This window comes from Pyrgilauda ruficollis, unplaced genomic scaffold (assembly GCF_017590135.1).
Source record: "Pyrgilauda ruficollis isolate IOZ18807 unplaced genomic scaffold, ASM1759013v1 scaffold6, whole genome shotgun sequence".
Taxonomy (NCBI): Eukaryota; Metazoa; Chordata; class Aves; order Passeriformes; family Passeridae; genus Pyrgilauda; species Pyrgilauda ruficollis.
In genome coordinates this window covers 18,066,506-18,094,278 of record NW_024527710.1, presented here as the reverse complement: position 1 = coordinate 18,094,278, position 27,773 = coordinate 18,066,506, and the positions used below count along the sequence as shown (strand labels likewise).

General features: G+C 43.7%; 1 protein-coding gene across 1 annotated transcript; it reads right to left on the bottom strand.

The window, feature by feature from the left end:
- On the bottom strand, positions 1-27,363 carry LEPR (leptin receptor). Its single transcript, XM_041483260.1, has 19 exons — positions 27,350-27,363; positions 26,486-26,544; positions 24,146-24,439; positions 23,004-23,121; positions 18,135-18,340; positions 15,297-15,442; positions 13,916-14,060; positions 11,791-12,087; positions 9,534-9,648; positions 7,230-7,429; positions 6,066-6,217; positions 5,667-5,826; positions 5,502-5,584; positions 4,739-4,955; positions 3,827-4,009; positions 3,214-3,309; positions 2,743-2,845; positions 2,083-2,158; positions 1-908 (listed from the first exon to the last, which is right to left on the bottom strand). Exons 1-19 carry the CDS (start codon positions 27,361-27,363, stop codon positions 144-146), a joined length of 3,429 nt encoding a protein of 1,142 aa, XP_041339194.1. The 3' UTR covers positions 1-143.
- Positions 27,364-27,773: the final 410 nt, after the last annotated feature.

The following is a 27,773-nucleotide window of genomic DNA, read 5'->3' as shown; positions in this document are numbered from 1 at the left end:
GCCACGGATCAGCTCTGTCACCCTTGGGGGCTCCAGGTGAAGCCTAAAACCAGAACAAGCTGGGTAAATAAAGAGAGGGGAAATGGGAGAATGCATCAACACCTGGAAAAACTTCAAGAATATTGAATTTTGGGGTGATTCTGTCACTTTTTCTCCTGCCCTTTGGCTGTAGCCATCCGGAACTGCGGAACATAGGGAACGGCGCCTTTAGGCTTGAGGCTGCTTGGGATAAACTCCTTGACACTGCTTGGGATGTGCTGGAGAACCTCCCCCTCCGTGAGCAGATCCGTGCTCTGGGGCTGCCACGTGCCCCTGGAGCTGTCTGCCAGGAGAATGTCCCTGTGTCCTTTGTCCAGGGCTGTTATCCCGAGGTAACACAGGCTCCGCTCGGCGCTGCCTGGGAAAGCCTCGTCCAGAGGCTCCGAGAACCCCTCCGAGGACACCAGGGACAGAGCCCTGCTGGGCTGGGAGCCAGGGAGCACCAGCACTGCCCCACTCCCAACCTCCCAAGCACCACTGGAGAAGGCCCCCAGAACGATGGAATGCTCCCCTGGGAAGCAGCTATCCAAAGAGCTCCTCGGGCTGCTTTTCCGTCGGCACAGCCCGCTGGAGGGGCAGCTGCTGATGACAGCGGCGTATCTGAGGTCACCCTGAGCCGTGCCTTCTCCATCCTGGCAGCTCCTGCAGAAGCTGCTGCTCTGGAAGTGGCTGCTGGAGCACGCCGAGTCACATTCCGAGTCCTGGGGGCTTGGAAACGTGGAGTCGATTCCTAAAAAATCCCCTGGCTCTTCTTTTCCCGAGGTTTTGGTGATGCTGATGTCTTCCAGCACCATCTCTGCCTCCAGGAGAAGGGGCTCACATGACATTGGCTCGGGGTGCTTGGCAAAGAGATGCTCCAGAGTCTCAGGCTGGAAGAAAAGAGGGATTTTAATGCTCATTTATTATGGAACAGCTTTATTTCACTCTCCAGGTTTTATGGATCACAGCACCCAACATCAAAGGTCGTTCCCAGGAGCCTGGAATTTTGCCACAACGAGTTCACACATTATTTTTTTAAGAATTTATAGCTGAAAATCCTCCATGACAAAATTTCCTCGACAGATTTACCATTGATGCATCAGCTGAAGGAACTTTCCCTGCTAGGATGGAATTTTGCCACATCGAGTTCACACATTATTTTTTTAAGAATTTATAGCTGAAAATCCTCCATGACAAAATTTCCTCGACAGATTTACCATCAGCTGAAGGAACGTTCCCTGCTAGGACTGGATTATCCAGGTCAAACTCAACCTTTCCATAGGATTTTTGGAATATTCCCACCTGAATAGCAGCTGCATGTTTGAACTGAGTGAAACTCCTCTATTTGGGAGGATGCAGGATTTACTACTCCTAATAAATGCAGATGTAAACTATCCACCAGCATGAACTGACAGCAGCACGAGAGCTCCAAAGGAAAATTCCCTCGTATTTCCTAATGAATTCAGGACAAAACAGATAAACCCAGGTTTTCTGTGGATTAACAAACCATGTTTTACAGCAGGGAAGCTGCCAAAATAATGAAGAAAATGTCAAAATACTCAGAGTTGTGGGAAATCAGAGCAAAGAGTAAAACTCTTGGGCTCTACTCAGTCCAGACTCGCTGTTGGTGACACCTGGGCCCTGAATTTGGGATTTTCCCACACAAATCCATCACGTTCCCACATCAAAATGAACAGGGAGCTTTTAAACAATGAAAATAACAATTTTTTCCTCATGCATGTGGGTTATCCCTAATGGAGATGTTTGTGTCCCTTCCCCTCTCCATGGACACCACAGCAAACACAGATTAAACCCCTCCCAGCCAAGGCCAGGGCTGTTTTGGCAAAGGCCACCATCTGTCACCTATTAAAAACTGGTATTTCTCAGTTTATTATTTAACAGTTTATCATTAAAAGCAGATACTTTTTACATCCAATGCATAATCCAGAGGCCTGGAACCTCTGGATGGAGCCAGAGGGGTGAATGGGGCTGGATTTCCACTGGAGACAGAGCTGGAACAACAGCCCTGGGTGGAGGAAGCAGCAGCCCCAGGGAAATACAAACCTGCTGGAAATTAACTCCTTGTGCCCATGAGCAGTTCTTGGGATTGGGAACATCCTCCCAGAGCAGCTTCTTCATCCTGAAATGTCAGGGAAAAGCTGGGGTTGGTGCTGGGAAGGAATCTCTGCCATTTCATTTATCCACAGCACTATGGCCATGGAATAATCAATGGAGAGATGAGAAATGGCCCAAATTTAACCCAAACCATAAAGAAGGGACATTCCAGGTGGCAGTTTGGCAAAATATAAAGGGTGCAGTCTGTGCTGAATGCCCACAAGCCACAGGGCTTAAAAGGGTCCAGGGGAGCTGGAGAGGGACTGGGGACAAGGGCTGGAGGGATAAGACACAGGGAATGGCTGTAAGCTGGAAAAGGGGGATTTAGATGGAGATTGGGAAGGAATTCCTGGCTGGGAGGGTGGGGAGGGGCTGGGAAGAGCCCCAGAGATTCCCAGAGCAGCTGTGGCTGCCCCTGGATCCCTGGCAGTGCCCAAGGCCAGGCTGGACACTGGGGCTGGAGCACCTGGGACAGTGGGAGGTGTCCCTGGGGGGGCCCTGGATGGGCTTTAAGGTCCCTCCCAACCCAAACCAGTTTGGGATTCTGTGACACCAGTTCAGCAGAGTGGCCCCAGTGCAGCTGGAGTTTGGGTGGCAGGAACAAGGTACCTTTGGTGTGAAACCAGCAACGCTCCCAGCAGCAGAACTGAGGTGGAGAAAACAATGGGAAGAACCACGTGGAGGCTGCCAGTATTCCCAGGTTCAAATCCCCCTGGAAATAAAGGAGTTCAGCTATTAATGCAGCAAAGTGATTTGTCTGGGAGCAAATAGTTGGCAACAGGGAAATAACAAACAGTAGAAACAACAGCTTAGATGGGGAAATAACCTTGAGCAACAGTTTTATTGCACATGGACAAACCTTTCCCTTGGGAATAAACAGACAAAAAGGAATTATTTAAATAGGAGTTTAATCCCTCAGCTCAGCCCACAGAGAGTTTTCAAATTAAAGCTGTTCACTGTTTGTAGGTACATTACAGTGACTTTATTACCACTTTTTTTTTTTTCTTCTTTTTTTTTTTTTTTTTTTCCCAAGATCACTTTTACTTCATAGAAAACAGGGGAAAAGCTCCTGTCAGTCACCTTTGGCAAACTGATCCGTGGCTCTGGCTTTGCCAACTCCTCCAGCAAACACAGGGTAGAGGCTGAACTGGTACTTCTCAATCAGGATAAAGTGATCTGCAAAGGGAAAATCAGCCTTTGGAACCCACTATCATCCAGTTTTTAAATAATCCCCTCCACAGAGCCTCTGGGCACAGATCAGAGCTCAGATCAGCCCAGAGAGGGCAATAATGGATCCATCTTTTACAGATCCCTACTTCAAAATCCAAGACTCAAGCTATTATTCCAGCATTATTCTGTCATGGAATGAACACCTTATGGAGCTCCTGTGATAATTTCCAGGAGTAAAGTCAAAATGCAAAGGAAATGCAGATATTCATTTGAATAATTAGCTGGCGTGTTCAATATTCCAGAACTAATTTTATTGTGTTGCCACAAAATGAACTCACTCCAGAGCTTAAAGTGATTATTAATACAACAGGCAATCCTCTAATGAGCATCAAAATTTGGTTTATTGGTCAATAAATGTGATTAGAAACACAGAGGGGGAAAAGGGCTCAGAGCTCAGAAATTCCACATTTTTCTGTTCCACACCAATTAACAGCACAAATTATATTTTCAAGCACACACTCACCATAAATGAAATATTTCCTGAGATTTGGAGGAACTCGCAGCCATTTCACCTGCTCCTCTTTGTTCAGGTTCCTCCACTCAATCACAAAGGATTTTATCCCAGGGATTTGGGGGGAGAGACTCCAAACCAGAACCACACAGGTGCTGTTCACCAGGTAAGCACTCAGGGATTGCACAGCATCCACTGGGGAAACAGGGAAAACACCTGGAATCCACATTCCATAAACTGCTAAAGTGTCACCACTCTATCACTTTAATTGCCTTTTGAATAATAAAGCCAGATAATAATTCAGCAGAGAGGTTTTTTCTTCAAGCCACCAAAAATTTGGGTTACACTAAACCAGTCCCAAGCACAAACAGATCAAGTTTCTTGCAGACATCAAAAATCCCAGATCTTACCTGCAATTCCTTAATTATCCTTAACCGAAAAATTAAAAATTCCTGAATTCTCAGAAATAAATTAAGCAGAGTGCAGCCAAATCCAGGAATTTGCTCAGGAAGTTGAGCAGGAATTGCTGCTCAGGAAGTCTGAGGATTCTGTACCCTGGCAGCCCAAAACACGACCACATCTCATTTTGGAGACAACAAAACATTCTCCAGCAGGAACACTGGGTGTTCCCAAAACAAAGGAGATGAAAGATCAGTTCTCCAGCAGGATTTTGTTTTTCTTTGATTAATTACTTTATATTTTATTAATGAAGACAGCCCAGTGACAACTTTTTTTCCTATCCCAAAAATCACAGGATTTTCATGAAGGAAATCTGAGTTTTCCAACAGCTCTGTTGGTGCTGAATGTATCCCCATAAAACATTCCTTATTCCAATGGAGGGAATTTTATCCCAAAGAAAGCTTTCCCCATGAACATCACCAGGACTCCTGGCATTTCCCACATCCCCCTCACTGCTGCTCTTACCTGTGCTCATTTGCTGGGATAGAGTTAAGTCGGAATTAATTGCAGAAATTCCAACTGAGTTCATGGCTAAGATGGTGATGGTGTGGGTTGGCTCCATCCATGGGAAAGTCCAGCTGGTGCCATGATCCACAAACTCCTCCCAGGAGGTGTTCCCTGGGGTCTGGTGCTTTATGATGTATCTGCTCACGCTGCACAACGAGTCACTCTGCATCAGGGGCTGCAGCAATTCATTCATGGGCATTAATTCCTGAATTCCATCCCTGATTCCCAGAGCAAAGGCTGTTTGGGCAGCTCCAATTTTAAGAAAACAGGACCCAATAAAGAGATTCTGGCTGCTGTCTTTTTCTCCAAGGACTGGAATCCTTTTAAAGGCTGACTCTCATTCCCTCTCCTCCCAGCAAAGGGAAGTGAAGGACAAGGAGAGCCAAACTTTCAGATTCCCACAGCAATTCCCTAATTTACACATTTTTCAGGGTTCAAACCCCAGAGCAGCATATGAACAAACAGGAATGGGCACTGAGGAATTTTTTCCTGTCCTGCATTAACATTTTAAGGCAAAGAAGACAAAACCATCTCCCATTTTATCCAAGAATTCCCACCAGGATTCACCTCTTGCCTCTAGGATGAGCCAAGCCATTATCAGGAGCACAGAAAAAGGCAAATCCCAATTCCCACAAGCCTCATGTGCCTGTCAGACTCCCCTTCTGGCAATCCCACCTGGTTTTAGGATCACAGGGAAAGCCCCAAATGCAGCTGCTCCCACCTTCCACAGGAGTGTAACATTCCTCTGCTTCCTTGCTGGATCCTCAGAAACGATCCTCCAAAATTCCGGGCCTCGCAAGGGAGCTGCAAAACAACAATTTGGGAGGGACAGTCCCAGCTGAGTGTGGCAAGTCCCAGCCCTGAGGATGTCCCTGGAAGCACAGACCTCTGATGTCCTGAAGGAGGGTTTGGGCTGCTGTGCTCCAGTCGCTCCAGTACCCGGATCCTTCCAGCTCCCTGCAGCGCACCTGCACCACGTACTCCACACAAAGCTGCTCCACCTGGATCACAGCCCAGCTGCCTGCGGGCTGTGGGACTTCATAGAGCTGGCACAGAAGGCAAAACAGTCACAGTGAGGATGAAGGGATGTTTAGGCAGCTCTTAAGAGTCAAAATTCCTGAAAATTAATCCCATGAGGAAGCGGGATTGTGAGGAAAATTCCTTTGTGGACACTGCAAATGCTTTTGCATTTTGTGATTTCCCCCATGGACAGATTCCATAAAAACCAGCTCCACACTACAGCAATGCAATGACCCCTGCTCCAGGCCAGATGGAACAGACATACCTGCCATGGACTCTCCTCCCTGCTCCCTGAATTCCAGCGGATCTGGAATGTCAGATCCCTGCTGGCAAAGACAGGCGGGGTCCAGCTCACGTTCAGCAGCCCCGCGTTCCTGGTGAGTTCAGCTCCCACATTGGAAGGGGGCAGAGGCTTCACTGGAAAATGGAAAAATTAAAAAATGACTGCAACGTCTGCACTGGCACTTCCCAATAAATCAAAGCATGGATGGCTTCTCCTTGTCCTGAGGGTGGTGGGTAACACAAGGCCTCTGCTATTCCAGGGAAAGCAGGACTGGAAACGCAGAATCCACGGGAATGTTTCCAGGTATTTCATTTTCATTTTCATTTAAAGCACGGCAGATTATTTTGTGCTGGCACTTGCCACCTGCCCTGGGATAAAGAACAAAAGACAGAGCCTGGCAATAAATGTTGAGGTTCAGGTTGGATATTTGGGAAAGTTTCTCCATGGGAAGGGTGGTCAGGCATGGGAACAGCTGGAATTTATTTCATGTAGCACCTCTGGGATCCAGCTGCCTTGTTTGCTCTCACCCATGTTCACATTTGTTTCCAAAAAATACCCAGTGAATTCTTTGTCGCAAAGCAGGTAAGAAAAGGTGATTTGCACATTTTGGAGTTTTCAAAACACCCAAACACTGCTCCTGCCTCTTGTTTTTATCCAAATTTCAGTGCTCTGAAATTCAGTGTCACAAAATGCTGCAGCAGCATGGAAGAGCAGGGACAGTCCCCATGATTTTAATGGGTTTTTAACTGTGTAAACATCACACTGTGCAAATAATAATAATAATAATAAATAAATAAATACATAAATCAATTTAAAAAATAATAAAAACCAACTGTGCAAATAATACTGGAGTATAAACTAATTAATTGAAGACAAATCAATCTGAAAAATTAAATAACCAAAACCTTAAAAATGAGCTTCATTATATTTGCAATATAACACTTGCATTTTCTGTACAGAGAATAACAGGCAGAAATGGATGTTTCATTTAAAATCCTGTATGGAAATAACACTTAAACCAATTTTTCTTTAAGGTAATATCAAAACTCTCATGTTTTTATTGAAAACCTGTGGAAAAATTCTTTCCCTACACCATTTAAAAATCCAGGGTCACAAAGGAAGAGAGATTCATGGATCTTGACCTACCCACATCTGCTGGGATGACACAAACTGGGGAGGATTCCAGGGTTCCCAGGAAGTGTTTAAACTCTATCCACAGGGTATATCCAGACAAGAGGAAAATGGGCTGGAATGTGCACTCGTAGGAATGGTTCCTCTGCAAAAGGCATTCTTTCACCTCTGAGTCTGGAGACGGCCTTGGAAAGTCAGAGCAGTAAATCTGGCTCCTTAAAAGAGGGGAAAAAACCAAACCACATTCAGCTGATACATTGCAAGTGTAAATCTGGAGGGAATTAAAAGGAATGGAGGCACTGCAAATGGCCTGGGATTTTGAGGATTATTTGGATCTTGAACGTGGATCTGCACTGAAGGGATAAAAAACATTTCAGTGTCACTCCTCAAAGCTTTGGCTCTGGAAAAAGCAGGACAAACAACAAAAGCAGCAGGTACAACAAGAGAAGGCAGCTCCAAATCCTCATCAATTGTGGGATTTTAGGGATTGGCAATGAACACAGCAAGGCAAATCTGCCAAGAATCTACTCCAGTCAGGAATGACTTCCAAAATCCCAACTGGCAACCAGGAGGAAGCTGCTGCAGAGACCCACTGAGGTCTCCAGGAGATGGAAATCCCATCAAAACATTAACTCTGAATTAAAAATCCCATGTCCAGTTATCACACCTGGCAAGAGAAGGTTCTGGATTCTGGACAAAATGTAACTGGGTAAATCCTTGGAGTGGGAATTTTTCAGCTTTCTCCTCAGACTTGTGAGGAGAGGGGCTGGAGGGGGCGTGAGTTCCTCAGAGGAACCACCAGAGTTACACTGGGTTGGAGTTCCCTCTTTGTGTCCCCAGGATTAAAGCAGTGCCTGATGCTTTGGAGGCTGGCATTGGAGCATTCCCTGCTCCCTCAGGATGATCCCTCTGGAGCTGTTTCTCACTGCCTGCAGAGGAAGATGTAGGAACAGCCCAAGCAAAACAAAACCCCGCAGCCGGAGCATCAGCACAGCAGTGCTGCACTCCAGCTCCTAAAGGGAACAGCAGCAGGAATTTTATTGCATTTCCCTCTCTCAGGTCTTACTCTGAACAAATAACCACAAAAACCAGAACAAAAAGAAGGATCAGCAGCATCTGGGAAGGATTTGCAGGCAGTGGTAATGTCACTGTTTGATCTTGCAGGAACATGAACAAATCTCCACATTATCACCTCCTACTAGAAAATTACATTTTTAGCTAAACCTGAACAGTGAGGAAGTGGGAATAAAAGCCACGATGAGCAGCATGGGGTTTATTCCCAGCTCCCTGCCCAGCAGTGCACTCATTAGACTCATATTTGTGAAGGCAGAGTAAACAAGAGCTAGCTCAGCACTCAGCCAGGCATTAATCCTGCCCCAAAAGGCTCCACTTGAACTTTCCAGCATTCCAGTTATTCCTTCAGTCCACAAAACCCTGGGAAATATTCACCTGGGCACCAGGATCATTCAGAACTCCACCAGAGAAGACAGGCTGCCTTTCCAAAGGATTAGGCAGGGCTGATGGAAGCTGTTTGCCAAAATTTCTGCATCTCCAGCCCAGCAGAGCAGTAAAATTATGGATTTTTTGCCTCAGGAAGAGCTGTCTGTCTGTCTGTCTGAGTGGAAACCCTCAACATATCAGGCATGGAATGGGATGAGCTTTGAGGTCCCTCCCAACCCAAACCAGAGTGGGATTCTGGGAATTGCTGCAGTCCCTGCTGCTGCCTTCACAAAGCAACATTCCCTTCACAAGCTAAGGTCTGGTTCTCCAAGCAAGACTTTTTTCCCACCTTGGAATGAGTTTGTTTCAGCCTCTATTTTAACCTGTGTGTATGTAGAAAAGAAAAAAGATACAGAATTATAGAAAAATCAAAGACTGAGTGGAGACCTCAGGAGGTCTCAAGTCCCATCTCAGACTTAGAGCAGAGTTAAATTCAGACCAGATGGAGCTGCAGGACCTGAGAGGCTCCAAGGACAGGGATTCTACAGCTCCCCCAGGCCACACATTCCCACTGGGAATGGGCTTTTCCCTTATTTCCTTACAACTTGTAGGCAGGAGCAACTGGAATAACTTTTTAACTGATCCAAGAAATCTTCTTGAAGAGAACTGGCTCCCAAAAAGGTTGAAAAATGCTGAAAAACCTCATAAATCTGTTCCATACTCAGCTATCTCTGGTTCCCTTCCTGCACACAGACTAAAGAATCTGTTAGTTCTATAATTACATTTCTCCAGAATTCTTTGATACTAAAATATTTTGAGCAGTGCTTTCCAAACATAAAAAGAGATTTTAATTCTCTTTTAATTTAATTTAATCCATACCTGTGATATCTTAACTGCAGAGTCCCCAGGAGCAAGGTGGTTGGGTTTGCAGACCACCTGCAAGTCATTTTAGTCAGGTATCCATCAGTCTCACAGGAGATATTAAAATCCATGTCTAATTAAAAGACATGAAAAGCTTAATTAAAAAGACACAATGGTTGCTAAAAAAAAAAATAACAAAAAAACAAAAAGCAGTGAGGAATTTTTGATGTAATTTGAGATGGGAGTTTTGAACTGGTTTTGATGATGTGGTTTATTTTTTTTATCTTCCACATAAGTAAGAAAAGTGAGTTCAGCTCACATCCTTACAGCACAGTTTAAAAAGTCACACATCGCTTAGTTACAAGACTTTTTAAGGAGTTATTAACTAATAAAACAATATTAACCAAAATATTTATGGTTTTAACTCAATCTTTAAATGCTTTGTCTCATAGACTCATGCTACAGTGTAAGCTTTCTTAACTAATCTTATTATAACACACAAACTTACAGTACTGCACTCTAAATTTCTTGTTTACCTTTATAACTACTTTTATTTTTTCCATATCCTAAACTCCAAAACTCTAAACCTTACTTAGCATGTCTTTAAACTATAAATCCACATCCTCGCTTCTAACACTTAAGTTTAGAATTTTTTTCCAAAGCCTCAGATCAAATCTTGTGTTTAATTCTGAGATTTGACTTATAAACCTGAAGTTCTGAGAATTCCCTACATTTCAAATTCCGACACAAAATGAAACAAAAACAAAAAACCCAAAACACCCAACAAAAAAAACCAAAAAAAATCCAAAACCCAAAAAAGAAACAAACAAAAAACCACAAAAACCCACAAACAAACACTCCAAAAACAATAACAAAAAGAACAACAACAACAAAAAAAAAGGAAAAAACCAACAAAACCCACAAACAAACACCCCAAAAACAATAAGAACAAAAAAAAAAAAGGAAAAAAAAAAAAAGCCAAAGGCAATAAGTGTATTTTAAATGGGAATATTCTATCCTTACTATGACAACACCCAAAGGAGAATGGGAAATGCCCTGGGCCTCACCTACTACGTAGAACTCGGCATATCAAAGACAAAAAAAAAGGAAAAGACCAAAAAGCCAAGGGTGATATGTGCATTTTAATTGGGAATATTCCATCCTTGCTATGCCAATGCCCAGAGGAGAATGGGAAATGCCCAGAGGGGAATGGGAAATGCCCTGGGCCTCACCTACTACGTAGAACTCGGCATATCAAAGACAAAAAAAAAGGAAAAGACCAAAAAGCCAAGGGTGATATGTGCATTTTAATTGGGAATATTCCATCCTTGCTATGCCAATGCCCAGAGGAGAACAGGAACTGCCCTGGAGCCTCACCTACTACGTAGAATTCGGCATATCAAAGACAAAAAAGAAGGAAAAACCAAAAAGCCAAGGTCAATAAGTGCCTTTTAAATGGGAATATTCCATCCTTGCTATGACAAAGGAGAATGGGAAATGCCCTGGAGTCTCACCTACTACGTAGGATTCGGCATATCAAAGACAAAAAAAAAGGAAAAGACCAAAAAGCCAAGGGCAATAAGTGTATTTTAAATGGGAATATTCCATCCTCGCTATGCCAATGCCCAGTGGAGAATGGGAAATGCCCTGGGCCTCACCTACTACATAGAATTCGGCATACCAAAAACAAAAAAAAGGAAAAAACCAAAAAGCCAAGGGCAATAAGTGTATTTTAAATGGGAATATTCCATCCTCGCTATGCCAATGCCCAGTGGAGAATGGGAAATGCCCTGGGCCTCACCTACTACATAGAATTCGGCATACCAAAAACAAAAAAAAGGAAAAAACCAAAAAGCCAAGGGCAATAAGTGTATTTTAAATGGGAATATTCCATCCTCGCTATGCCAATGCCCAGTGGAGAATGGGAAATGCCCAGAGGAGAACGGGAACTGCCCTGGGCCTCACCTACTACATAGAATTCGGCATACCAAAAACAAAAAAAAGGAAAAAACCAAAAAGCCAAGGGCAATAAGTGTATTTTAAATGGGAATATTCCATCCTCGCTATGCCAATGCCCAGTGGAGAATGGGAAATGCCCTGGAGCCTCACCTACTACGTAGAATTGGGCATATCAACAACAAAAAAAAAAGGAAAAAACCAAAAAGCCAAGGGGGATACGGGAATTTTAATTGGGAATATTCCATCCTTGCTATGCCAATGCCCAGTGGAGAATGGGAAATGCCCAGAGGAGAACGGGAACTGCCCTGGGCCTCACCTACTACGTAGAACTCGGCGTAGCCGTGGTGGCACTGCCCGCCGCGGTGGCAGCAGTACAGGGCGCTGTAGAGGAAGCTCCCCCTGGGCCGGGTGGCTCTCACGTTGGGCAGGGTCACCCTGCTGACACGGCTGCCCAGCACGGAGTACTGGCTGGCGGGCACGGGCTCGGCCAGGTTCAGCCACCACACCAGCTCCCGGGCCGCCACCGCCCGCGACACGTTCCTGAAGAGGCACAGGAAGGACGGGCTGGAGCCAGCGCGGCTCAGGCTCCGGGCGGGGAAGTACAGCACTGGAGCTGGGGGAAAAAAGGGGGAAAGGTCCATTGGAAGTAGAAATGGAACCAAAAAAATGTAAAAGGGTTTGTCAATAAAATAATAATTTACAAAAATAATTTCATGATAATGATAATAATCATCATCATCACCATTATAATAATTATTGTTGTTGTTATTATAATTATTATAATAATTTAGTATTACTAAATTAATACAATAATTATAATTATAATTATAATTATATATTACATTATAATTATAATTATAATTATAATTATAATTATATATTACATTATAATTATAATTATAATTATATTATTATATTATTATATCATTATATAATAGTATAATATTATATTGTTATGTGTTATAATATTGAAATATTATTATAATAATTATAAACTAATTAATAGTTATTTTAAAATAAATAATGAATAATAATAAATAAATAATAAATAAAATAAATTAAAGATAATAATAAATTATTATTATTATTATTATTATTATTATTATTATTACTACTACTACTACTACAGATGCAGAAATGAGCCTTGGACCGCCTCCCTCCATACCAAAAGTTTCTAAATTCTGATTAAAATAATCTTTAATATCCACAGGTTACACACAAGGAAAAAGCAGGGCGGGGAGAAATCCATTGAAATTGAAAATGGAACAAAAAAACCATAAAAACATTTGTTAATGGAAAATAATAATAATAATATCATCATCCAGTTGTTTTTCTAACTTTCCTACTTCTTAACCACTAAGAACAGGAGCAGAAATGGGCCTTGGTCTGTCTCCCTCCACACCTGAGGTTTCTAAACTCTGATTTAAATAATCTTTAATATCCCCAGGCAAATCTGAATGAAAAGAGCAGAAAATCCCTGGAGGGTGCAGTGCAAGCAACACAAGGGGAACAAAATAAAACGAATCCATCTTTCCAGGAGCTGCTGTTCCTCCTCCTCCTGAAGTCAGCAGGAGATTGAAGTCCCAAAAACGGGTTTTGCACTGAAACTAACAGCAAATTGTAGCAGTGGCCCAATGCAGGCTCAAATACACTGAATTTTTCCAAGGATTTAAAGAAGTTTGAACTCAGCCCCCATCAGTCAGGGATTCAAGGAAGATACAGGTGGAGCTGGAATGGAGCTTTGCATAGCACACCCCAAAACCAGCATTAAATCCTTTAAAGGTCAGGTTTGCTTCCCCTTCTGAGGAACCAGGCAGGGATTTTTAGGATTTGCCCCAGATTTCCCTTTTGCAGGCAGTAAAGCAGCTTTAGGAAAAAAGCTCTTTCTCCAAGGTGTAGCTCTTTCTCTGGTGTAGGTGCCTATATAAAGAGTTCAGAGAATTCCTGTGGCAGCACAGACCAAAATATTCCCAGGGAATTCTGAGCAGAGCATGGAAAAATACAACAAAATAATCAGAAAGTCAGCTTTGCACCGGGCTCAGCATTACAAACCAGGCTGCACTGGTTTGTAAATAAAAAGCACATTTGATTTTGCTCTGGGCCTTCAGTTCAGCTACAGAACCAAAACCAGAAGTGAGAGAAAGCATCAGGAGAAAAATCCTGAATTGAGGGGAGGTTCAGGGCTGCCAACTGGAATTGGTAATGGAAAAGCTCTGAGGAAAAGAGTTTTTTGTGGGTCTGGGCAGGTGGTGCTGAGGGAGTGCCAGCCCCAGAGGTGGGCTCTCCAGAGTTCCTAGTGCCAGCCTGGCACAGGGAGGGAGCTGAGCCTCAGGCAGGAAAAACTCCCACAGGATTTCTCATCCCAACTCAATTTCCAACACAAAACCCACAAAACCAGCCGGAAAATCAGCTTTATCCCCCAAACCCTGCAGGTGTCCTACCTCCCAAAGTGAGGTTGTAGGGTGTGCTCCAGTCACTCCAGAAGCCTGGACCACGGAGATTCCTGCTCCTCACTTGCACTGAGGACGGAGAGTCCAGCAGGGCATTGTCCACGGCCACAGAGCTTTCCAGGGCAACCTGAAGCATCTGCTGGATTGTCCAAATCCGTTATTGTTGTAAAATGAAAGAGGAAAAGAGACAGAAGGAACATAAATAAATTGTATGGAGTCAGAATTCCCTGAATTCACTTTCCTGCCTTCTCTTTCTACTCAGTTTTTAAGAAGGATGGGAGTGCTGAGCAAATACATTTGTTCCTTAAGAGACAGGAGATAACATCCTCATATTCTACACAAGAATTTTCTATGTTTTTAGGTAGCAAGCTGGGTTAAAAATCTTTCTTCTTTAAATTTAGTGTCAATTTGAGACTGCTGGAAGTTATATATCTCTGTGGAAAACAAGTTGTTTCATTATGGGTTGCTAATTAACAGCTGCTTGTTATTCCAAAGCCACCTGCGTGGTAGGAAGAGAAAAAAACCCTTATTTATAATAAAACTTATAAATATTAAACACAAATGAGTTACAGAACATATAGAATGCTGAAAGAAAATGGATTTAGACTTCACAGAATCCAAGATTTCACCCAAGGAGAAAAATGGGAGTTTGTTTGTGAGAGCCAGCAGGAGATGGAGCTTCTCTCAGTGGGGACAGATGTAAAATCCAGCTTCTCCAGGAAACAGCAGCGAGCCAAGCCCAGCTTCTCCAGGAAAAAGCAGCGAGCCAAGCCCAGCTTCTCCAGGAAAAGGCAGCGAGCCAAGCCCAGCTTCTCCAGGAAAAAGCAGCGAGCCAAGCCCAGCTTCTCCAGGAAAAGGCAGCGAGCCAAGCCCAGCTTCTCCAGGAAAAGGCAGCGAGCCAAGCCCAGCTTCTCCAGGAAAAAGCAGCGAGCCAAGCCCAGCTTCTCCAGGAAAAAGCAGCGAGCCAAGCCCAGCTTCTCCAGGAAACAGCAGCGAGCTAAGCCCAGCTTCTCCAGGAAACAGCAGCGAGCTAAGCCCAGCTTCCCCAGGAAAAAGCAGCGAGCTAAGCCCAGCTTCTCCAGGAAAAGGCAGAGAGCTAAGCTCAGCTTCTCCAGGAAACAGCAGCGAGCTAAGCCCAGCTTCTCCAGGAAACAGCAGCGAGCTAAGCCCAGCTTCTCCAGGGAACAGCAGCGAGCTAAGCCCAGCTTCTCCAGGAAAAGGCAGCGAGCTAAGCCCAGCTTCTCCAGGAAACAGCAGCAAGCTAAGCCCAGCTCCACCAGATCAGGCACACTCCCAGTCCAAGGCCAAGGAGAGTGGTGGGAATGCTGGGATTTGGGAATGCCCCAGCCCCGGAGGCACGGAGCTGCCTCACCTGGCTGTCCCCGTGTCCCGGAGGAGCAGAGATCCTCACTTGGTGCTGCAGAGGGAAGGGCAGCGGGGCAGGGCTGGACCAGCAGAGCTTCACCTGGCCCCTCTCAGCCAGCTCCAGGTGCAGCTTCACCGGGGCCTCAGGCTTCACTGCACACAAATTCATCCACAGGTTAGCCCCAGCTTCCTCCAGGGCTGCTGGGTTTTACTGGGTTTTCACAATCCAGGCCTTAAACTCAGTTCTCTTAAACTCAGTTTTCAAGAGCTGCTCTACTGCATGGCAGTGTTGTGTAATATCCCTGGAAAAGTCACTCTGGTACTGTTGCAGTCATCAAGAAATTGATGTGTTTGACCTCCCATTTCCCTTAAACCTGCAGGAATTTCTTCCCTCAGGCCACAGCTTTTCCCAGTAGCCAAGCCCTGGCTTACCTGCCTTGCTGGGAAGAGGGAATGAGGAGGAGAGGGATGGGAATGCTAAGAAAATCAATTTGCTCCTTACAGCGTACACAGGGATTTCCTAAATATTCCCATCCTTCCACAGGGATTATGGCTGTGAAAGAAGGTGTCCAGGAGAGTGAAAACGGAGAGTTTGGATATTCCCATGGGGATGAAGGGAGCTCTGGGTGGGAAATCCCCAGGATTCCATTCCTTGGACAATGCCAAGGAACCAAGGCCCTGCTTTTCCCTGGTACTGAGACCTTGGCTGGCCCTGTCCTTGTTCACAGCCAAGTTCTGCCCATGGAAGAGTAAAACCCTGCTCCAAACCACTGCAGGGTGAGCATCACGTGCAGAAGGGAAAACATTCCCAGAAATCCTGGGCAGTGGGCAAATGTTCCCTTCAAATTCCATCTGCTCTGGGGTCCAGCTCTCCAAGGGTCCCATTTAAGTGCGTTACTGGAATGTCACTCAGTTATATCAAATATCTTTAATTACTTTCAGTATAAATCCACCACACCAAGTCAGATTTTATTTAATTATTTATATCAAAATTCTCTTATAATTTTCAGACCTACCACACCAAGTCAGATTTTATTTAATTTCTACTTCTAGACCATCTCAAAGCAATTAACTTCAGGAAGGCCAGCAGGGAGTGATTGGGGAGGAGGCAAATAAAACTGACTGGCTTTGCCACCACATTTCCCTGAATCAGATCCCACAGATAATGATGGTTGTGATGCCACCTGCTCCACTATCAGCAAATAAAATCCACGTGGCACAAGCACTCAGAGTTTTACATTCGAAATAGTTTTAATTGAGCTAAATCTTGGCAGAACATATATTAATATTGTGCATTTTTAAAACATGCTTCACTAAGCAGAGCTTAACTCATTGTGTCATTTTTAAATACTGGCAGACTCCAGCCTGAATTTTTAATTTTTTCCTGCAGCATCATTTCAAAGCAGCAGGATGAAAAATGCCACCTCTCATCTTCCAAACCAGCCCACCCAGAGATTTTAACTGGTTCTGTCTGCAGAGCACATCAGTTCGGAGGAAGTTCATAAAATTCCTAAGATTTTAAGTTAATAAGATGTTCATAAAACTTTAATTTTTTTCCCCTGCAGCTGTCAGCTCCTGCCTATATGAAATCTGCCAAAATCTGTAATAACTGGGCACGCTGGATAGCAACACATATCAAATTCATCATGTCAGGAGAGTTTGAGCTTGATCAAACACACTGGAATGTTTTCCAGCTTGGGGTTGCATGGGTGAGGAAGAAAACATCAGGATCAGAGAGCTGGTGGGAAAATGGGTGGGATTTCTTGCTAAGCAACTTTGGGAACAGCTTTTTAAATTTATTTGAAGCCCTCAGCAACAAGCTCCACCACTGGGCCCGTCTTGTGCACAGAGAGGTTCTGATTGGAAAGGAAAAAATGAGAAATAAGCAATTTTTGAGTGCTTGGGCTGTGCTCAGTGTGGTTTGCACTGGAGCCCAGACAGGGATTAGGGAGCTTTTCCTGCCCTGTCTGTGCCCCCTTTCCCAGCAGAGCCATCCTGCTGCTGTTTTAAAGCATGGACAGATGATTCTTCAACTAATTAAAGCTGAAAGGAGGGTACATTTATTACAGTGCTGACAAGAGGGTACATTTATTACAGTGCAGACAAAAGGGTGTATTTATCACAGTGCTGAAAAGAGGTTTTATTTATCACAGTGCTGGACACCTGGGGAGTAACCTCCCAAAGACATGTGTGAGGTGTCCCAAACTCCTACTCTCTATTTATCCAAAAAGGTTTTACATATTCAGATGGTTTCCAGGACACCTATTACATAATCATTAACCCTCTCACTTTGTATTACAATTAGCTGCATGTCCATTAGGGCTGTGCAATTGTCCTCTTTAATTGGGTTGGTGGGCTCTGAGATGGGTCAGAAGAGCCCACCATGGGCAGTGGGCTCTGAAATGGATCAGAACCCAAAGAAATGGCTCTGAACCATTTCAGAACCGTAAGTTCTGACTTACTTCCTTTGAAGAGGAAGTAAGACCTCTTCCCCATGGTAAACTCCTCACCCATGTCAAGCTGCCAGGGCTCCTTGGCCTGCTGCTCGCAGTCCAAACCTCCTCTCACTCTTAGAAGCCACTTGTATTTATGGCTCTTGCACTTTTTCAATATTCATCCATCACCTGTCATTCCCAACCTTGTTTCAGTTATCCCCACCTGGAATCAATTAATTTCCTTGTTAAGCTCTACTCAATATATGACCTTTGCTAACTACACTTCTACCTTAACCCCTTGAATCATTGAAGCTCTTAATTAAAATACACAATTTTCCCTCTCTTAGCTGCATTCCCAGCTCGACCCCTTGGCTCAGTTTTCCATGTTCAGGGGGTTCAGCCATGCTCACCAATGTCCGTGGGCTGCAGGGCCATCAGCGGTGTCCCCAGGGCTGTGCCAGCTGCCACCATCTCCAGCCACAGCAGGTAGGTGTGGTTGAGGCTCGGGGTGGCCACCAGGCACTGGCAGGTGGCCTGGTCCCTGCAGTCACACGGAGCCACCCTCACTGAGCCCTGCAGAGAGCTCGTGGATGCAGCCCCCAGGGACAGCTCTGACCTGCAGGGGGGAAAAACAAACCAGGAAACAAAAGAGTTTTCTGTACCTCAATAGGTGTGGCCATCTGGATATGGTTTATTTATAAAAAAAAAAAAAATTATTAATTTAAAAAATAATAATTGTAACCAATCACTTTAACTTTGCTGCTTCTCCCTTTTGAAATGCTTTTCAAGTAATGAACACAATTCCATTAGAGAATTCCCAGATCTTTTTAGGCACACAGTGTTGTTTTACCTTCCCTGCCCTCCCAAAAGAGATGAATTTCTAATTCCCATTCGTGAGGCACTGAAATAATACCAAAACAAGTCAATGTTCCCTCCAGCTCCTGCTACAATTGAGCATTACAGGGAATAATATAATCATGGAATGTACAATGACCTTAAATCCCATCCCACCCCCTGCCACGGACAGGGACCTTTTCCACTGTCCCAGGCTGCTCCCAGCCCCATCCTTGGACATTTCCAGGGATCCAGGGGCAGCCACAGCTTCTCTGGGAAATCTATCCCAGGCCCTCCCCAAAAAAAAAAAACCAAAAAACTCCTATTTGGAATTGTTCTGAAGTGATTTTGGAAGTACTTCTCTCCAGTTTTGTTTTACTAATTCAGAGAAAGAAATGGAAATTCATGGAATAAGAGCCTTTCAGTACATTTTTCCAATGGTTTTCTAGCTGGCATGAGTCACTGGAACACTTGGATTCAGGCAGGGCAGAGATCCCTGCATTGGAGGAGAGGGAAGGACGAGATCTGCCGCTTTATTTTTTGGGTTTAGTCCATTTGTTATCTGCTCCATTTATCTGAGAGCAGAGCACAGGCAACCGGCCATGATTCACCAATTCCATTTCCATATCCTGCCCTGCTTAGAGAGGAAAAGGGCAAAAAACTGAGGAGAATTACGGAGGATGGGAAGAGCTCAGGCTGGGACTGCAGGGAACCACTCCTGGATCACCCCAGCCCCACTGGCCTCATCCCTCACTGATTTTTCTGCATCTTGGGATGCTCTGAAGCTGGAAAACCATGGAATTTGGGCAGCCCTGCCCTCCCAGCTCCTGTGCTCTGCAGGAACAACCCCAAGCAGGTCCATGTCAAGGTATGGTTTACATTTATTAATGCCCCAGACAGTCAATCCTGACATTCCTAGAGTAATTCTCACCAGGACTCACAGACTTTAGGACACAGGAATTATGGAATCTGGCAGACATAGAGCTCTGAAATTACTTGGAATAATTTGTTTTTTCTAGATGTGGCTCCGCTGTTTTCTCCTGAATTTCCTTTCAAAAACTTTGCAGAATTTGCTTGAAGCTTTTCTGCCTTCTCCTGTTGCTCACAGATTTTATTGGTCTCCAAAAGCCACAATCAATCCATGAAAACATATTTTTTTCTTCAAACCATGTCTTTGATCTGATCTATCTGGAAAGTGGTTACCACCACACCAGCTCCTCATCATTCCTAATAATTATTTCAAATTTTAACCATCCAAATGAACTTGTTTGCACCAAAAAAAAAGCAGTATAAAGGAATAAAAATGCTAAAGACCTCCTCTCCTGACTTATTAACCCTCACAAGCTGAGGAGAGGTCAGTGGCTCCTCCACCCAAATCCTGTCACAGAGAGTTCTTTTAGCCAACACCTTGGAAAACTTCAGAAAAAAACATGTAGGAAGTCCTAAATGTTTTATATTTATATTCAAACCCCCTTCAGAAGGTGATGCTTCTCCTGCTAAATTCATCTGTGGCCCCATGGGGAACTGGGAGACTTTCAATTAGATGCTGCAAAATGTCCTGACTGAATTTCAATCCTGTTCTTGCAATTGAAAAGAAAAAGTAAAACTCTTTTTAGGGCAAATCACCCGAATTTTCAGGAAAGGTCCATTCCAAGCAGGTGGTTGTGAAATAGGGTCACCATTGTAACTCTGCTGTCACATTATTCCCACATCCTTTCCAAGCACTGCCTTTACTGGGAAAGGATGGAGCAAAGCTGTCTGGGGCTTCCAGGATCTTTCCCATAAATATTTTCCAACATTTTTGATCAATGGTAGCTCTAGAAAAATCCTTTTCAAGTAATGAACACAATTCCATTAGAGAATTCCCAGATCTTTTTAGGCACACAGTGTTGTTTTACCTTCCCTGCCCTCCCAAAAGAGATGAATTTCTAATTCCCATTCGTGAGGCACTGAAATAATACCAAAACAAGTCAATGTTCCCTCCAGCTCCTGCTACAATTGAGCATTACAGGGAATAATATAATCATGGAATGTACAATGACCTTAAATCCCATCCCACCCCCTGCCACGGACAGGGACCTTTTCCACTGTCCCAGGCTGCTCCCAGCCCCATCCTTGGACATTTCCAGGGATCCAGGGGCAGCCACAGCTTCTCTGGGAAATCTATCCCAGGCCCTCCCCACCCTCCAAGGGAACAATTCCTTCCCAATATCCCATCGGAATCTTCAGAACCAGCAGTTCCCAAAGCATTCTTCATCCTCATCTCCACTGTTCAGGCTCTTCCAGAAACCCACATTTATGGAATTCTGCAGGTATCCAGTGTCTAAAGCCTTCCCAAGATTGGGAATTTAATAGTGCAAATAATTTGTGGCCAAATTTCTCCCAGCAGCAAAGCCAAGACAAACCCTGACAGCTCAATCACCTCGGATTCTTTCGATCAATGGTAGCTCTAGAAAAATCCTTATTTGAAGAAGCTGCCCCATGAAGCTGCAGCAGATCTGAGGGCTGCTGAGCTCATCAATCTCCAATGAGAGGTTGATTTTCTCTGGCTGGAGAGGCTCAATGTACAACTGATTGCATGAGTTATCCTTAAAAAACATGGGAATTTAGGCCCAGAACTGCAGGAGAGCCTCCCAGGTACTTCAAATAAGTCAAAATATGAATGCAGCCTCATGAGTTCAAAGGGCAAATGATAATCAGTGCTCAAAATTAAACCAAGGGGATCCCTGAGGCTAAAGATTCCAGCTCCTGGAATTAACCCTGGGCTTTACAGCATTCCTGGGATCAGACAGCTGGAAAGATGTTTGGTATACAATCAACCCATTAGTCTAATGAAGCTTTGGAATAACCTTTTATCTTCTTTTCTATTCTTTTGGAGTAACCTTTTCAAAGCCCCATCCTCTCCCTCACTTCAGCCTCTCACAGGGCACTGCCATGGGCAGGACAGAACATTCCCATTCCTCCTATTTCCAAGCAGGAAAACTGTGGATGTGGTAAATAAGAGGAGACTTTTTCAATGCTGGGGAAAAGAAAAGGAAAAAAAAAAAAAAAAAAGCTGTGAGAGACCCAAGCTTTCTGTTGTAGATTCTCCTGTATCATTATTTTTGTGCATTGCCCTGCATGTGAGAATCCTGGCTGGATCTCCAGACTCCCAGGGAGAAACACATGCCAGGAATGCATATTTTTAAAACTGGGAATGTTTTCAAGGTATTTTGGCTCAGGAATAAAATGCTAAGGTATCAGAGAGCCAACGGGGAAAGCTGTCACCTTCCCAAAGGTTGAAATGCTTGCGCTTGCTGCTCCTCCAGAACACAGGGGCCCTAAAAGGAAAATATTAGTAGGGGATGTGGGGAGGGAAATGAGTTCTCCAAGGTTTTGCTTTGCTTCTCATCTTTGCAGCAAAGAGGAATCAAACAGAGACCCTGTTGAGTCCACAGGGCCTGCTCTCCTAAATTGCATGGAACTCACTGAATTCCCTTCCTAACACAAGGAATCTCTTCAGCCCAGCTGGGGCTCCAGTCTGGTGGCATCCCAAAAAATTTCCATCTAGAGATTTCTGCACTGGCATCACTGGCAAAGCTTTTTCTGTGCAGCTGAGCCTGGATGGAGCAGAGCAAAGGCAGAGCTGCTTCCCCCACAAACACCCATGGAATGGTATTTCAGGAGTCAGAGTCATGAGGAGCACTGGAAATGGGAACCCACCTCACCAAGATGGGATTTAAATATTGTGTCAGCTGAACAACCATATTTATTCCTAAATAATACATTTGGTTTCAGCTCTGACTACAGGGATGATTTGTGCCAAATGAGATCTGGCTGCTCAGGAAGTCCTCCTCTATAAATTCAGCTAATTCAACTATTTCAGTTTATCCTGTTTCATCAGGAAATGAAGTCTCTGTGTGTCTCTTCAAACCTATCAATAATCCAGAAAAAAACAGGGTGGTTTCATGGTATCAAACAGATCTTTTTGTAACCAATGTGTACCAGACCTGCCCATCCCACAGGCAGGAGGATTCCATCTCTCAGCATTCCAGGCAATATTCACCACAGTGACAATGAGAAGAGAGCAGCATTTGCCATTGGATCACAGGTAAAGTACCACAGTTACTTCAAGAGAGACAATATTATGGTTAAAAAAAATACAAAGCAGAACCAAGACTTTAAAATTAAGAAATTCTAACAGCAAAGATACTTTTAGAAGTCAGTGATGATTTCATTAAAATATTTTAAGAAGCATGGGAAGGACAGAGAAGGGGGACTCTCCATTCCAACCACTTTTCATTCCAATAACCAAAAACTTTCCATCTTACCTAGGATTACTTTTAGACAGGACAAAGCAAAATCTGCAGAGCTAAAGCTCCCACCATGCTGGAAGCTGGAATGTTGATATTTTAGGAGATGCTTTCAGTTTTCCAGACAGATTTAACAGTAAGTCCTGTACTTACCCAGAGTATAAAAGATTCACCTTCAGGTCAGCTCTCAGGTCCAGCTTCAAAAGCTGCAGGTTACAAACCAACAGGTCCAGCCTGCCTCTAATCCAACATTCTATGTTCCAGCTCCAGTCTGGACAAAAGAAAGGGATCACACATTTCTGAACCATATTAAAACAAAATAAAATACCTGGACAGAAGCTGCTTACAAAGAGAGGACAAGGAACAGATATTCCTGAAAGTGAGGCTGCACCACAGATGGGAAAATAATTATGAATAATCTGAGTTGAGCACCTTAAACACTCCCAAGGCTCACAATCCACGTGGTTGTGCACTGTCATGATTAAAGAAGGAATATTTTTTACCTGGATTTAGGTACAAGGCTGCAGGGTGAAGAAAAATGAAGCTGATGGTGGTTGCTGTGTCCTGGGAAGCGGCACAGCCTCAGCTGGGGATTTGTAAAATGAAATTCTACCCACTGAGGTCAAGGAGATTCCTGGCAGCAGGATGCCAGCTCCGTGCTCCTCAGAGACAGGAGGAGAAGAAAAAAAACCTCGGGAAAAAAATCCTAATCCATGTACAGACATTTACTGCACATTTATTATTTAAAGCCTCATAATTCATGTAGAAATGATGCCATTTGCTCTCCATCTCCCCTGCCTGTTGATGGAGTTTAAAGCCCACATCCATCAAAAATATTTAAAATATTCCTCACACTGTCTAAACTCCTTTGAAGATCTGGGTTTATGTCCTCTTATGCAGTGCTCCATATTTTATTCACAATTCCCCTGGAAAGACAGCCAACTTTTTTTTTTCCCCTTTTGAAACTCTGCTGTACAATTCCTCCATCTTCCACTACATTCTGAGGAAGGATTTTACCACTCTGAGGAAGCATTTTACCACTGTGAGGAAGGATTTTGCCACAATGAGGAAGGATTTTGCCACACTGAGGAAGGATTTTACCACTCTGAGGAAGCATTTTGCTACACTGAGGAAGCATTTTGCCACCCTAAGGAAGGATTTGCCACACTGTGTTGCCTGCCCAGGATAAAAGTGAATTCTCATTAATCCAACCCACCCCTCTCCTCCCAAACAACAAAAAACCCTAAATATTGTTGGAATAATTAACTCCGTGTGCCCTTGAGTGCTAAACCCACCTATTTTCTGAGGAGCAGAGAGATTTATTTCTGAAGGAATAAACTTCCTTGCCTGCATGCTTGCTCTGTACAAAGAACAATCAATGTTGCTGGCACTCCAAAGGCAGCACAGAAAATTTTCTTCATTCATTAAAGGTTTAAATTTGGGTGCTCCAAGTTCTCTCCTCAAACCAGACCAGCTCCCAGCTGAGAAAGGGCTCAAAAAGGTCTCATTCAGCAGCACACAGGGCAGTGTGAAATTCCTGGGAGGAACTGGATGGACCATGCAATGGGCAGCTGCCATCTGAAGGAAGTCTGCAAATATAAAGGGAAAAGTATTGGAAATAAAAGGAAAAGTTCATATCTTTGAACAGCTAAAAGACAGTGGTTATGTGATACAGAAATAGGTAAAAATGAGGTTGTTTCCAGGGGTTGTTCCCTGAGGTAAAGACAAAATTAATAAAAATATCCCTTCTAGGTAAAGACAAAATTAATAAAAACATCCTCTCTGAATGATGTCACAGGTGACAGATTCCAGATTTTACCCCAACCTCACTGCAAATTAACTTCTGCTTTCTCAATCTCTTGAAAAAGTCAAGGCCAAGATTGAGGCAAAGCACCTCTTTGGGATAAATTGGCTTTTATCAACCAAAACTGCAGTGAATCCTGAAGTGAATCCTAAACTGGGTGTGAGTCGCATCTCCCCATGCAGTGCTGGAACAGATCCCCTCCAGCTCTTTTAAAACAGCTCCATTTCAATAAAAATATAATCCTGTTATAAATATAAAACACAGTCCCACTGTAACTCTGAAATGAAAAAGGGCAATATTACTGTGGGTGCAACTGCACAACCCCAGGGCATTATCTGGGAAGTGAGAGGCAGGAAAATTATAATTTTTTTTTCCATAAAACTTAAAATAAAACCACTCTGAGCACATTTGTTGATGTCATAGCTTGAATTGTGCTCACAAGGATGAGCAGGGAACAACTTCCTGTAAAACACTCTGAATTTAAAGATTAAAGCTCTGCTTGCAGCAAGGCACAGGGGCATGGGTGCACTTTGCATTCTGCTTGGGAAGGGCAGAAATTTTAAGCAGTTCATTAAATAGAAATTAATTGATGCTCTATGCCTTGCCACAGCCAAAACAAGAAATACCAGAATATCTCTGGCACTGTTTGATTAATAGAAGTTCATAATTCTCTAGCACAGAGCATGAGTTAAATAATACCAAAACATGAAATGAGAGCTCTAAAAAAAGCTGTTAAAAGCAGAAGATGCAGAGTGTTATTCTGCAGAGGGTTTTGCTCTCTCTCCACACAGATTTTGTGCTGCCAGACTCCTGCAGGGCTCTCTCTTCCCTCCTCTCCCACTAAACAGAGTTTGTGCCTCTGTAAATCCCAGCTTCATTAGGCCTCCAGCAGGAGGAGTGGAGCAAACAAACTCTCAGGCCATAAGCCATGATTAAAAAAAGACAAAAAAGCGACACAGAGCAGGACAGAGAAGCAGCACTGTCCCCAGCTCATCTCTTTTTCTAAGGAACTTCCCCCTTGTGTATCACAGATCATCTCAAGGGATTAATTAAACATTATAAAGTCAAGAAATGTGCTCAGCCCCTTTCTTCAGAAACAGAAAAATTGAGGTTAAAATGACCCAGAGGAAGGCCTGACTTGCAGTTCTGTCCCCAGAGCAGCAGGGCCATCAGATGGTGACAAACTGCTCTGAAATCCCAGGAAACCTCCCTGCAGCATCCAGGTTTTCCAATTAAAGCTATTCAACATGTTCAGATCACAAAAGGTACTTAAAAGAATTTCAACAATGCAATATTTGATACTGAGTGGATAACAATGCATATAGAGCAAGACAAAAAAGTGTTTATTTATATAAAAGGTACCTAAATTGAATGATTTATTCCTCTTTTTGATTCATATTTTGCAAAGATGACACAAATTTTCCAAATAACTCCACTGGATTACAGGGTCTGCTTTCTCCCTAAGCGCCACCACCAAAACCCTTTAAATAGTCCTTATTTTAACAAGAAAAAATTTAAAAAGGAAGGCAAATACCAGCTGTCCTTGCAGAGCAGATGCCAATATTGTCAGAGGCATTTCCCAGTTTATTAATGCAGCATTTGGAGCGAGCTGAGCACCCTTTGGCAGCCCTGTGGTGCCCATGGGAGCAGGAAAGGCAGCATCCCCCAGGAGCAGGGGAGCTCTCCTTGCACTTCTGGGCAACAAAACAAACTCCCCACAAGTTTTTGTATCATCAGATCTGTCCATGGCATTTATTTGGATGTGTGCTGATGTTTCCTGATCTGAAAAATTATCCCAAGCTGCGTTTTGGGATGTTCTTTAGTGACTTACCCATCAGCACAAACATGGTTGGAATGACTTGCCAACACATCTTGTTTTGTAGTGCTGACCTGAAAAACACACAGAAAATTAATGGAGGGCTTATAATTATCAGTCTATTATTTCATTTTGGGGCACTTCAGTTCATTTGGTGCTCATACCTTTGCAAGCAGAATCATGGAAAACCACAATGGTTTGGAAAGGGACTTAAAAATCATCTAATTCCCAACACTGGGATGGGGAGAGACACTTCTCTCTACACCAGGAAAGGAAGAACAGGCCAGAAAGGGAGAAAAAAATCAGAATTTTCCAAGTGCAGCAGACACAGAAGCACTCACCCATTCCAACAGTGAAGACTTCACTAAACCTTACAGCAACATTTCATCATTGTTCCTTCATTTCAGGTACTTTGTTCTTTTGTATTTTCATCCAATAGTTACATAAATTCTGCTAAAATCAAAATCTATTTTTATAGTTAAAGCTCCAGAGAGGAGAGTTTGGCTGCTGTTGTAGTCAAGAGCTGAGTGCTGAGTAAAATCCACAGCTCAAGTCAGGCAGCAAATGCCAGGGTGAGAAATTCAAGTTAGGGAATCCCTCCAAAGGGTTCCATTCCTGGAATATTTCTGAGGGCAGTTTCCTTGAGAGCATCCCTGGAGCCAAAAGAGGCAGTGCCAAGGTTATGTAACACATTTTGGGGCTGCATGTCCTGGAAAATAGATTTATTTCTATGTTCCATATCTACCTGAAGCACAGCCAGCTGCCCAGGGAAGTCACAGTTCCCAGGTCCTTGTCTCCTGCCTGTGGAGCTGAATTTCCCCAGCACTGTGCTCTGCAGGATCAGCCAATCCCATCCACTTTTCTCCCCATCCACTGGGCTTTTTCAGCTCCATTTTCAGCAATTAAAGAGGGAATCTCAGACTTTCCCAGCCCCAATTTCAGGGGACAATTTGGCTCTCAGCACAGCAGGTAGGTGGCCCACCTCACCCGTTCCTTTTCCATTAGTTTATTTCTGCTAGAGAGCCATGAGGGCCAGAGGAATTATGGAGCTATCAGGTCATTTCACAAAGATACAGACAGGAATTATTTGCAAATAACTGAAATTAGTTAGATTTTCCCTAATTTCAGAAGCAAAAAGTACCTTTTAAAGGAGTTCATTTGACATAAATGTACATTATTCACACTATTAAATGATCTAATGAGAAACAGCCCATGTTCCTCTTTCAAGGGTGCAACAAAAATCCCTGTCCATCCTTCAACCACTTCCCAGCAGGAAACTGGCAGAGATCACTTCCAAGAAAAC